This window comes from Panulirus ornatus, chromosome 1 (genome assembly GCF_036320965.1).
Source record: "Panulirus ornatus isolate Po-2019 chromosome 1, ASM3632096v1, whole genome shotgun sequence".
Lineage (NCBI taxonomy): Eukaryota > Metazoa > Arthropoda > Malacostraca > Decapoda > Palinuridae > Panulirus > Panulirus ornatus.
In genome coordinates, this window is record NC_092224.1 from 36440830 (window position 1) to 36454538 (window position 13709).

At 42.3% G+C, this 13709-nt stretch overlaps 1 protein-coding gene across 15 annotated transcripts in view; it reads right to left on the bottom strand.

Moving 5' to 3' along the window:
- The window catches only part of LOC139748626 (RNA binding protein fox-1 homolog 1-like), a 354628-nt gene that overhangs the window by 102080 nt on the left and 238839 nt on the right, over positions 1-13709 (bottom strand). The window contains exon 4 of one of the 15 annotated variants that reach the window (XM_071661954.1): positions 2552-2576. The exons of the other annotated variants lie outside the window; for them this stretch is intronic. Within the exon in view, the coding sequence (XP_071518055.1) occupies positions 2552-2576 (25 nt within the window). The remainder of the gene's footprint in view (positions 1-2551; positions 2577-13709) is intronic. 15 annotated transcript variants of the gene reach the window in all.

Sequence of the window (13709 nt, forward strand, 5' to 3'; positions counted from 1 at the left end):
TGGAGGGTGATAAGCCAACTTTTCACTATTTGTTATTCCCATTTCACGTAATTTGTGAGCTACGAATACTTGGTGGAGTACCTGATGAAGTCTTCTGGGAATCTTCACCCCAACTGCCTTGATGGGATGGGCCTAGGCTGTTGGATTGGCTCGCTGGTCGACCAAAGCCATTGGAAGCCCCAACCCTGAGGGCTACATGATCCCCACAGCCTGGAAGGTCTGGTACATCTTGCAGGAACTTGTCCAGTGCGTTCTTAAAAGGCTATCTCAGAGGCTTCGCAAAGTCAGCTTGTGTCAAATTAACATTATGCTTGGTCTTCCGTGCCTCACAAAACTCATGCTAGTCGTCAAACAACTGAACCGAACCACATTGCCCTGCCCCCCCCCCCCCCCCCTCCAAAAAAAAAAAAAAAATGAATGAGGTGCAATGTCAACACTACTGGTAAGCGGTTCATTGAACTGCTTCGCTTCGCTTCCTTCTTAACAAAATGGGGGGATGAGAGTCACTTTTAAAGCTTTTAAGCTAGTCTCCTTAAAAAGGATATGAAGTCATGACTTGATAAAAAAGTTTATTGCTGATCACTGTGACAAATACTTATATATATATATATATATATATATATATATATATATATATATATATATATATATATAAAAGTCTGTGAAACCTGAGAGCACAAAAGCAACAGAAAATGGTGCCTACTACACCTACACCGTTCTGGTCTTCTCCGGAAGCTGAACTGCTAGGAACGGGTGATCATCATTCTGGCGGTGGTGACAGTATGGAAGGAAAAAAAAAATGTATCTTTGAGCCTGGAAATTCCTCGACCACCTCACAAGTCATGGAGATGCTTGTTGCCTGCCCACCTGAACCTTCACGCTGTGCGGTCAAAAGCCTCATGGGGTCTGCAGAGTATATTCATGTGTGACCGTGAGCCAGGAACAACTGATATTTGTCTAGGTCGGAAAAGTATCTATATAGCCGATGGGAAAACTACTGTACTCTCTCTCTCTCTCTCTCTCTCTCTCAGAGAGACGAGGGAGGGAGTCAACTGCGAGCCATGGGAAAGACACACTTTAACAGCATCTATAATATTATAATCAGCAGTGCTTACAGACAATGGATTCTGTGACTCCGCGTGGCTCTAGATGAGCCTTCTGTGGCATGTAAGGGGGATGATGACGCCTCTTATCAAGCTCTTGGGTCACGTGTGTTGATCCTAGTTACCATACATGATCTGGGTTGAGCTGACGGCAGACACAGCAGTCAAAAATCTTGCAGATAGTCAACCACTTGGCTGCTGTGCCGTTTTGACCTTGGAAGAAATTTTTCACACATACAACAAAACAAAAAACAGAGAGATTACCCACAGAAACAAGAACGCCAAAGGGGAGAAATGCCCATTTGACGTAAGTTCTACGTAACACACAGCTAAACCGTGTGGCAGAGTTAGGAGTTACCACACACACACACACACACACACACACACACACACACACACACAAATAAACAAAATGCTGCTCAACCAAGTCTATATTATCCTCGTTTGTTTGTTTTATCTGCTCTTTGGCTTAAGAGCTCAAGATCATATACATACCTTCCCCTCTACTACCTACGGGTCCACACACTGCCTGCGTTGTATCGGACACCGTTCGCTGTAGATCAAAAAATTGTGAATTTTTTGTTGTTGTTGCACATGCTATCACAGCAGCAGTTCCCATGCACAGATGTGTGTTCATGCCGGAGTGATGAAAGGTGCCATGACATCAATACACATCAAGCAACTGACACACACTATTTTATGAGAAGAGACAAAAACAAAAACAAAAAAAAAAGATGTACAATGTTGTGATCATATCAAGTTGTTAGTCGGGTTGCGCATTTAACAACTAAAGTGTCCTTTTACAACATGGTCATCCACCACAGCTACAGGCTGTCAAGTCTACGAAGATAATCAGTATTTCAAGTGAAGTGTTTCTAGTATCAACAGTCAACCGTAAAAAAAAAATGGAATAATTTTTTTGTGGTACATATACTATTATTAGTTTTGAAATGTACTGGATGACGCAATCCTGAATCTCAAAACTTCAAATCATAGAATGTAATGCCTTCACTGCACTCTGTAAAAGCTCTTTAGAAAAAAAAAAATTGATCCAAAATTATCAAATTTTGCCAAGTTCTTGACTTTTACAATCTCACTTTCAATATTTTACAGTTAACAAGAGATAGATATAATCCACGTTCATGTGACTTTTGGGTATCAGCGTCTGCAGATACTGGTGTATTTAGCTAGAGGTCATGCTACGGAGAAAAAAAAAATATATATCAAACTAATATCTCTTTATTGTCCTGAGAACTAAATAAAGGCATGCTTCAGATAGTTTCCTCTTTTATATATATATAGTTATGAAACTAGTGATTAAACAGAGCTGAAGAGCATGCAAAACCTTTATATGGACTGTAATATGCTTTTCCAAATGCATGGTTTGCATCTGAAATTTAGGTATGCAAGTAGTATACTTTGACACATCCCATATATTATGCACCTACTTTGTATATAGGACAGCAGGCATTTCTGAAAAGAAGAAACAAGCTTTTAAATGAGGTATGCGGTCCATGTGTGTGTCTCATGGATTAATTACATTGGTCTTTCAATGTTTTCCCCCTCCCCAACCTATGTGACTGGCTATTACCAAAACCTCAAGTGCCATGAGGAGTGTGGGGGAAGCAGGGTGAGGCAAAGCGGTGAAGGGACTGGGGTGAGGAGACTGATAGGGTGTGGGTAGACTGAGAAGGCACAGGTGTGGAAGTCTACGCAGACTTGACGGATCTAGTGAGGCACTGGTTTTCAAGGTGATGGAGTGACTAGCGCAAGGTTAAGATTTTTTTTTTTTGTGTGTGTAGGGGGTAGGAGTATGATGGGTGTGAATGAAAGGTGGTCATGTGGTGGGTGTGGAGGAGAGAGGTGGTGGGAGTGGAGGAGAGAGGTGGTGGGAGTGGAGGAGGGATGTGGTGGTGATGATGCGAAGGGAGCTCTACGTAGGTGTGGAGGGGGTTGATGGGTGTCGAAGAGTGTGACGGGGATGGCGACAAGTATGCATGGGTAATGAGGTGGAGAGGACGGGTAACAGGAGGGCCAAAGGCCTTCATGGGGGTGCTCATCGGGGTCACTGCCAGGCAAGGTGAAGTAAGGTAAGGGAAGGTACGGTAGAATAAGGTAAGGTAATGTAAGGTAAGCAATACACTGTCCTCCCTCAGTACAACGCTCACACAACCACCTACCATTACAGTCCAACTATGCAATTACCAGCAATGAGAAAACGTGATTAGTAGTGACACAAACAAACATTTCATGTCTTTACAGGGTTTTAATTAACCCAGTAGTTGGGGAGGGAAAATGGCGTAAAGCTCTTTGCATCAATCAGCGTAAAGTTTTCGATAATTATGTAAATGAAAACGAAAATAATAAAGGCTCGATCAGTATCATCAGTAAATGTGTGGTTCGAGTAGGGAAATGATCTAATTTACATATTCAAACCCTTAAAGTTGTGAAAAATGGCTTACAATCATTATCATCATATATCGTACAGGTTCAGTAGCACAATATACCGTACGAAAAGTTGCTGTATAGTGCTTCATCAATTTAGATAACCAAGAAATATTTACACACTATATATATCTAAAGTTTCATCCGATATCCGAGTTACACAAGCTACAGTACATTATACATGTTTTGCAGTATGCATCATACAGGTTTCAAATCTTTATATTCAGGTGCAAAAAATGTGATTCTTTTTTTCACATTTAAATCACCGCCCATAAAATCCTACGGCAATTAAACGTCCGCCAAGATTGCAACCACTGCCCTTCCACAGAACTGCTCATACCTACATTTGGCTCTATGCATGCTCATGTACTCTAGGTAACAACTACAAGGGGAGGTAGAAAACTCTCACCGTTTATAGAACGCTATGGTTTCATGAAGAATGTGAATATAGCCTGCTACTCAGTTCTGTCTTTATCTCTGACGTTTTTCGATAACAGAAAGCGCAAATATGAAGGGAACAAGATGGGTTTGGGAGGGACAATCCTCCCTCAATATAAATGAGGTCAACCTTCCCTCCATATAAATACATTACGTTTTAACATATATAAGTTGAAATCTCTGGTTCCATGTGTTGCTCACACGACAGGATTTCACAGGAAAAAAAGATACTGAAAGGAAGCTAAACACTAAAAGTTTTTCTTTCTTCTTACCGCAGGCAACACTGTAATTTTCTATACTAGCCAGATAAACATAAGTCCGGCACAAGCCCCCAGTCTTTCGACCGCCCGTTCTTTTTAAATCTGGGCAGTTTAACGGACGCGTCAACCTCGCAAACATAGACATACCCGTGTGTTCTGATTATTAATTCAAGCGCACGTACTTTATTTACTTATGAAGGCTTAAAATGTCTACGTATACACAGATGAAGCGTTTATGATAATACAGAAGTGCAGACAGCTGGGGCTGGGCGGAAGCGTGAATACTTTGCGTTCGTCTATCCGGGGTAGAGAATGTGAAGGTGGGCCGAGTGAGGGAGGAGTCAAGGGAGTGGTAGTGTCAAGAGCAAAAGGTTATGGACGGGTGAAGGTCGAGAGCAGTGAGGTCGAGTGGAATAAGGCGTGTAGAGGGGATGTATGAGAAATCAAGCTGTAAAACATGAAAAGTGTGAGGCAGGGTACGAGGATGGGTCAAAAAATGGCTGGGAGAGGTTAAAATACGAGAAGGCTACATGGCGACGTGTGTGAGGGTATGGTAAGCATGTGATCAAAGGCGATGGGTATGGAAATGGTATGAGGGATGAATACTAGGGACGGGCTGTGGGTTGTACTAGGATAAATAAGATGAGTGCGGTCGAAGAAGCACTGAATAAAAGGCAAGGAACCTAAGGGGCGGGAACAAGAAAGGGAAGATCTTGATCTATCTACTTCACAGTTGGCTGCGCTATTATCTTTTGTTTAACCAACAATGATTTCCATCATGCCATCGGACCACTGTTTAAAAAAGATTTTATAAAACCATATAAGCGTCCTTAAAGTAAGTTCACCTAACTTTATAGGTTTTGTTCGAACCGCACAGTCAAAAGAAAACGCAAAGGCAACGTCGAACCAATCAGCAACAAGTAGTACTCTGCATTTAAGCGAATGGGGCGGGGGGGGGGGGGGGTTTAAGTCAAAGATAATCACGATAGGTATAAAACAGATGTATCTGTGTTGAGTCCCGGGTCGCTTGCATGTGACACAATGACAAACAGGTGGTTCTTTCATCACTAGGCATTTAATTTTTTCCCCATTTGACTGACATAAGAATATAGAAGAATGATAATTTCCCAGCTTTACTATAACACGTACATTATCGAACTTGAAAATATGAAGGCCAAAGCATTTTCAATTTATGCAGACCAATGGGTATAACCTTCAGGTTCATTATATGGCTTCTGGTAACAATAATGTGTCCGTCAGCCTTTTGTACATCACCGCACCATTTTTTAATCCTATGAGGTGAAAAAACAATCAAAGCAGTGAGTCCAAGTACCGTACTATGAACGTTAGTGGTTAAATACACAAATACATCAGTGGCCACACGCCCTTTTCCACTTGATCTTGCACATAATTCCAACTGTTATAAATTTGCAACTTTCTTCTTCATTACGATAATACTGCATACTTAAAAATATACTGATGTCTTGTTTTGGGTCACTAAATACGTATAAAACATCTGACTTTTTGTATATAGATTTTTTTTTTTATCTCTGGACGAGAATCTACATGTTAATCGATTACGTTAAAGCACCATGATACAATTGATGATACAATTCGAATGTCAATTCAATTCAACCTATAAGTGAATACATCCACACACCATACGAATCATGACAACTCGTCTCCGAGTCTAATTTCACAAAGAAAATAGTCTATGAAACCGAACAACAACGGGGTGTCTACGGCTTGTCGGTTGCTTCAGTGTACGTGACGGATCTCTTGCGACCGAGGTTTCATGTTTGGTTACGTGTACGTAGTGTTCCTGTATGTCTTGTGGCATAAATCAGGTCTATCAGCTAGGTTTGTGAAGTTCAATGGGCCATCCAACCTCCTCAACATAGAGAGGATGGTACTATTTCTTCTTCATACGTCTATTTCAGTGTATAGAAATCCCGCTGTTTAAATTCGGTGCAAGGATGGTGTATATATTACTTGCTTTGCGGGCGATAACGAGAATAGACTGTTAAGTCTTGGGGGCACTATCCTATAAAGTATTCCAATGCATTCCTGTCGGTGAATCAGCGAATAATAAATGAGGTAATTCCCTTTATCTGCCAGGTAACACATGTGAGACCATCTATCACAGACTCAGCTATTTCCTGGACATTCGGGCAGTAAAACTCCCTGTCACCAATGAAAGCACCTAAAGAATTGAAGTAAACACGTTATACTCAGTGCACCACAAAATGACACTTCAATGTATGGTAAAAGATGTGGTCCTACATGGCACATAATGGTAGATGTCTCCACAGAACTCAGAGAGAGTCTGCTTACAACAAGCCATGGAATGGAGTCTGTCGAAATGAAATAAGCGATTGTGCGTTCAAGACTAGAGACAGTCGTGCCTTGCAGTTCCTGCACTTGACGAACAGGTAATGTTCAAGTTCATGTAAGGTGGAACACGTCAGGCGTTAGTCTGCTCTCACGGAATTGAATTTCATCACATGAAGTCAAGGTTTCTAGATGAAAGCTGATCAAAATACTCTACAAAAAAAAAAAAAAAAGATGTAATATTACCTCTTCCTGTGTCTATATCATCAAAATATTCAAACTGAAATACAACAGACATGTCTGGCTGGAGGGAAAAAGAGAGAGAGGGAGGAAGAAAAAATTAAGTACGGAAGATTACATTCTACATAATCCAAACACCTGGAGATTTTGCGGTATGTTAAACCTTCCAGATCCCCCAGCCCCGTTCCTCACACCACCCTACATCACTGCGCCGCGAGTGAAAAGTCACCTTCGGCTGGGTCGCATCATTGACGTACACTCACGACGAAGACCATCTCATCGCGATAGAAGTACACCCTTTCCTTGCTGATGATTATATAACATCCCTTAAGGTTGCAAGAGCCTAAGGGATGTTATAAGACGATAAGTAACTGCTTCCATCAGTATCAAAACTCCCAGTAAAACTGATCCAATCAAAATATCGCACTCTAATCCTTCGGATCCTATCATTCTAGGACCACGATGCACACACACACACATACACACACACACACACACAAACACACGCGCACCTCAGGCAAAACATCACGGACGGCTTCAGCCAGTCACGACCACCTTCTCGCACAGTGCAAGTGGCAAGAGACATCAGGGAAATATTCAACACTCTCCCAAGACACATCTTCGTACGAAAGATACTTGACCTCACACAGTTCAAAATGAAATGGTTAATCGGATTCGTAATTTACCGCCAAGCCAGTCGTACAAGAAGGCATCGTTTTCAAAATCCTCAAGGTCTACAACGGAGTCTCCCAAGGAACGGTTCTTTCCCCAGCCCGCTTCAATCTCTCCCTGTACAACCTTCGTTTTCTACAGCAAACTAGAGGGTGATTCTCCTCTCACAAGAAGGTGACCTCAACATCACATCACAGAATGTCTGTAGTCCCATGAAAATCTACCATAATCCTCCTAATCGTTGTCAGGCGTGAGTTCAGCCAGCATCCTCCCCAAAACCGAGAATCATTAACTATTCCCTCTCAACAAAACTCCGACCAGAGTAATACATGCCACCGTATAGGATACAAATGACATTCATTCCCCACACAACAAACACCAACAAAAACCACAAACAAAATTACAGCCTTAGAAAACTTTGACACCAGCTCCGGACAAGAATTCTTCGACATCTTCCACAAGCAATTCATCAACTCCACCCTAAATTACGCCTCACCTCCCTGGTAACCCGCCCTTTCAAGGGAAACATAAAACTGCAAACTACACAAAACAGGGCACTCAATCACTGGCAGCCTGGCAAACACAAACATCAAAACCTAAAAACAAAAACACTTCGAATACAATCCCATCTCAACGTGCTCGACAATAAATTCTTGTCAACCAACAGAAAAAAAAACCCACTTCCCAACCACCTGTAAGCCCGCAGGTAGAAATAAAAAGCTCAACCATGGCTCACACTTCCGCAACCTAAACACGCAGAACCCCAGCCCCTAATAAAAGAAATATCTGTAATGAGTCATTATGTACAAAAGGACTTCCCCCAGGTCCAATCTTATACTCCACTTCATCAGCCTACATTCACCAAAACCGCATTCCCCAGACTTGTAAGATTTACATTTTCTCGCATGTCGTCTCCAACTTTAGAAACACTAATTCAACGTGTCACAAATTCCCTCATGCCCAAGATTCACGTTCCACACTAAAGACAATTCTCAGTTGTCCTGCATTCAACCCACAATGAAAAAAAAAAAATGTCTCCAAACTCCTTGACCTAGAGTGCCGTCAGATGGACGTGGTTGGCTTACTAAGCGCTGCGAGAGCTGCAATAAAAGGAGAATCCTTGAGCAAGGAGGTAATGCAGAGTAGGCATCCAGATGAGTCTAAAAATCATTCTTCTTTTAAGTGTGGAGTGCTGTTTAGCTAAGTATTACACAGATACGGTAAATCCCTGATCATTCAGACGGATCAACTCTTTTCGATGAAGGAAAGCTAGACTCCTGTTTACCTGTCATGCACTACAGCTAAGGTAAATCCCTGATCATTTACATGTGTGACGGGGATATCACTAGATATGTGAAGAGATAGCAGTAATCCGATGCTATTTCCATACGGCATCTTAAAAATACCGAACGGACTGAACATGACTTGACTCCTTGCCTATCTACATTTGCGTATTTTGAAAGCATTTGGTGACGCATGGTTTTGGCGATTCCTCCTCTCCTTACTTTCGAGGTGGCACCACACATGCGTGTCCCTCAGCCTATGCCAAATAGTCGTCGAGATTACAGGCACAAGGTTAACCTCATTTCTGCTTGGTATGAGACGGTTCTGAGGCGATCTGACGCAACCCGAATTTTAATGTGCTGAATACATTGGCCGGATTTTGGGATTGATTTCCTTCCTACTTCAGGTGATGTGAATTCAGTTTCTTTTCATCACGTTGGTGTGGCTGAAGCAGGGAAATGTCACAGCTCGTCCTGGCATGCATAAGTTCCTCCCATGTGTTACTATCAAGGCGGGAGCAGAAGACGTCACAATTCGTGCCAGCTCGCTTGTGTCCTTCCTGCATGTATTGGTATGAGGGACTAATGCTTCTTGACTGGGATGTCCACTTACAAAAAAAAAAAAATCAATGGCCATCCTCACTATTTTCCTGCATTCCTTTGTACTGCCTCACACCCCTGACTGAGTATCTTGCGACACTGTACGAATTCACTCATGATTTGGTGAGGCTTAGTTGAACGAGATGCCACAGGCAGATGCATTTTTTTTCTTTATTGCATATTCTTAACTTCAGCCGGGTTGCGTCCTGAATTTCAAGACAAAATTTTGGGTTGTCCTTGATTCAAAGGGGCTACTCCCTTGACTGACTGACTGACTGACTGTAACGAAATCAAAGTCTGAATTTACCCAGTAAATACTCGTGGTTCAACAGTCTGCAAGAATTTTCGCCAATGGTTCTATCTTGCTTTTTCCCTCGTTCGCTTTGGGTGTTAAGTGCAATCCCTTAAAATCACATCAGCTGTCGTCCTTTACAGTCACTTTATGTGAAAATTGAAGACAATTTTCTCCCCCTTCAATTCAGACTTATATTTCCAATGTTCATTAAAAGTTGATAAACAAACACATCTACGGAGGATTCACACCTGACGCTGGTGACAGCCTCGGATTCGATTCCTGCCATACCATCGTAACAGGCAGAAGTACTACCAAAAAAGTCTTCTTTTTTTTTGGTGGGAGGGAGGTCGGGTCTTCTACACTAACAGCCCGCCCGGGGTGGGTTATGCGACAACCGCAAGAGAGCTTAAGGAGTAATGATGTCGGACGACGTCACCTTTTAGGGGAGAAATATAAGAACTGCCAAATTCACATACAAGATAAACTGGGTATCGTAAACTTTCTAAACAGTAGAAACTAGAGCAATGACGGTACCTGTCCTCTCCTCATTGGAATCATACTGCACGCGAACACCACCGTGAAAACCCAAAGAAACTGGTAAGTTCAGATACGTCCACGGGGTCTTTTTACCACCTGGACTGATCGAATCAATCATCTGTCATTATATACACATGTAAAATATTAGGTGAAGTCTTTATGCCTTTTCCACACAAGTCAGTATCCCCACTAAACTTGTCGTAAATCAAATCATATAAAAAGCAGAGATGCTGTGGAGAAAACCATCGTACTTCAAGAGTCTACAACTGTTTAAACCCATCTGGAGTTATCTTGGTGTGGTCTTCTACCCCCACAGGTAGAAGCTTGCCTGGGCTGGAACACTGTCTTGCCAGTATGATTTTTTTCTCAAGTGGCCCAATTCATGTCTGACTGTAGCCTTCAGCGTCCTCTGTTGACGAGAACTTCGCAATCTTTCTAGCATCATTTGCATCGGATGATATTCAACTTAGACTAGTCTGCATCAGTCAAACAGAAGAATGTGCTACAGAGAGGATGCACACCACAGTTCTTTGGTGGAAAGACAGTCATGGAGGCACGAGAAATGGCCTTGTTTACAAGAACTGTGGTCTGTTATCTAAAAAGTAGTTCATACTACTTCCAATTTTCCTATCTCACGAATTTTCTGTCGTTTGACACTACTGCGACATTGATTGCTTCTGAAGAGTATGTGTACATCACACCGACGTCTTATTTGCTCTCAGGGTTTCAGCAGTTTTATCACTGGGGTTAATTACTCACAACATCGTCAGAGAACAACTGGACTTAAAAATAACAGATCTTCCAGTAGGGGACATCAAACTGTCCACACTGCAGGAGACATCATACACAGAAAGCTGAACCATTTAAGCAACCTGGTAGGCTAAGACCTCGCATAGGAACCATGGGTTGCAGACAGAACTGCGGAGGGTAAATCGAGCACCCAAAATCAGCATCAGGTAATATCTTATCCAATTTCAGGAACCCTATTATGGGGTCCCTACAGCTTCGAGGCTGTGCTCCACGCAGGAACAGGGTAAGGTGGACTTTACTGGAGTAGGGAGTTCCTTGACAATGTTGTACTCTTTCCATCCGTAGACGAAGATAAAACGAAGATAAATTGCCGCTTGCAGGGTTACCATCTGAATCCGGAGTCCGGGAACACAACAGATCGAGGTAAACATACAGTAATACGAAGTTATACGAGAGGAAGAGGGGTCACGAGCAGTCAGCTAGCATGAAGGGCTGCTGGCTGCCGAAGGACACACAGTCCAGTCTCACAACACACACCACTTTTTTCCCCACCCTTAACGTGCATGTCAAGCGGTACTAAGAATAATGCACTTTATACTTCATGTTGATCATATGATGTTGTTCAGATGAAGAGCACCAGGGGAGGGGGGGGGGGGGGGTAACATCCTCCATCACTACACACGATGGCGAACGTCAGCCTTATATGCGGTTCTGGCTCGTTATTATTTAAGGATACTGAAGGTAAAAGAGGCTCATCAAGCGGTAAGGAGAGGAGGTAAGGTGTTATACCGCAGTGAATGACGGATGAATAACTGGCAGAAGACGATCCAAGATGAACGACTGGTACAAGATGATCCAAGAAGGTAGATAGATCTGAATGATTCAGTTACTGTTATTACTTTTTTTTCTTTTATCGCCGTGTGGATATTTACTATCAAAAGAGTACAAACGATATAACTAAGACAAGACATTTCATCATATTTTATATATATATATATATATATATATATATATATATATATATATATATATATATATATATATATATATATATATATCACTGCATCTCGAGCAAGAGGTTCCAGATACAATGTGTACCGACACGCGTAATCGCACAGCTAGTAGACTATAGTTTGAGAGAAACAAGAGTTCAACTCAGCATTGTGTGAGATAATGAGTTAATAGTTAAACTTATTTGAACAGCTGCTGGAGGTGGTGGTGCATCTGCACTTGTCTTATGTCGGTGTTGCGTTCATTCATCTGCTAAGATAATTATGGGTCATGAGTACTGGAGGGTGTGCCAACTTCAACCTAGCATGGCATGACTTTTAGAAACAAGATTCCTAAACAGAACTACCTGCTGCTTGATCAAGACCACGGTGATGATACACCGACTCGGTGAGAGTGTATCCTACCTCACCTCAGTTCTGCTTTACAGAGCATTTCGCTTCAACTTTGGCCTAACACTTGTGTTCTTTAACTTTTCTTTCCTGTGGTGGATTGTACAATCTAGCACTGTTGGGACAGTGGCAATGGGTGGTGGGGTGGGAGAACAGGCGGCCACCACCGTGCCACTACAGGCAACCTGATCTTTCATTCAAGCTGAAGTGACAAGACCGCTGCGTGTAAAAAAAAAAAAAAATTCTTCTTTTATCCCATGTTGGAGATTCAAAGTCCCGAAGTCCATATAGTCCATCCTACGGCTAGGCTTTAACTGGATTATGAAATTGGAAAAAAAAAATGGGTCTAGGGGGAGTTGCAGAAATAAGAACAGAGGAACATACCTGAAGAGTACTGGAGTTGGGGGGAAAAATCGAACTTTAAAACAAAAAAAAGGGGGGAAAGGGGGGGGGGGGGGAGGTTGTGAGTCGTAGGTGTTGGGAAACAAGAGACGGGACAGGTACAAAGCTGTGTGGTCTATTCTTTTTTCCCTCCCTCTCATTAACCTCTCTATATTTCAATTAAGGCCAGGCCTTGATGTGGACTTTTGTCCCTGACTGGAGCCTCCAACGTAGAGAGAGAGAGAGAGAGAGAGAGAGAGAGAGAGAGAGAGAGAGAGAGAGAGAGAGAGAGAGAGAGAGAAATGGCCCAACCCTTGTGGTGCCAACGGCCACATAGTAATCATGTGAAATAGTAGCTTACACAGTAGAGTATTACGTGGCTTAGTTCATGGTGTGCAAAACACAGCCAGCCAGCGTTCTTAGAAGCAGAAACCAGAGCAATATCCATGGTGGAGGGAGTGAACCAATACATCAGCATGAAAGTGGGTGTGACGTTTCGAGGTCAGACTGGATGAGTAAATAAATCGGAATGCTCCATACTCGATGCTGTCACGTTGGCATAATGTACCAGCAATGCTCCGTGCAAAGACAGATTAATCCTTTGTATGCTCAGAGTGAACGTTCCGAATAAAGATTAAAAAAAATAAGTAAGGGTTCAGAACAGGACTCCCAGTTCCTTCAGAGGCAAACTTAGCTATCTGTGTAACATGAGTTTCACGGGTAGGTTTGATGTTACAGTGGTACCAATTAATCTTTACAGTGTTCAGTGGTAGATTCACATATGCATCAAAGGAGATGGGAATGCTGTGAGACGTCTCACAAAATAGATGAGCAGAACTGGGTTACTTTAAATGGCATTACATCCGAGAAAAATCTTATAATTTGCTGAACAGATGTGGAATGCATGAGCAAGCGCATCTGGTTCACAGGACTGGATCTGATATTCATCAAGACCAGTTACAAGATGTGAACTT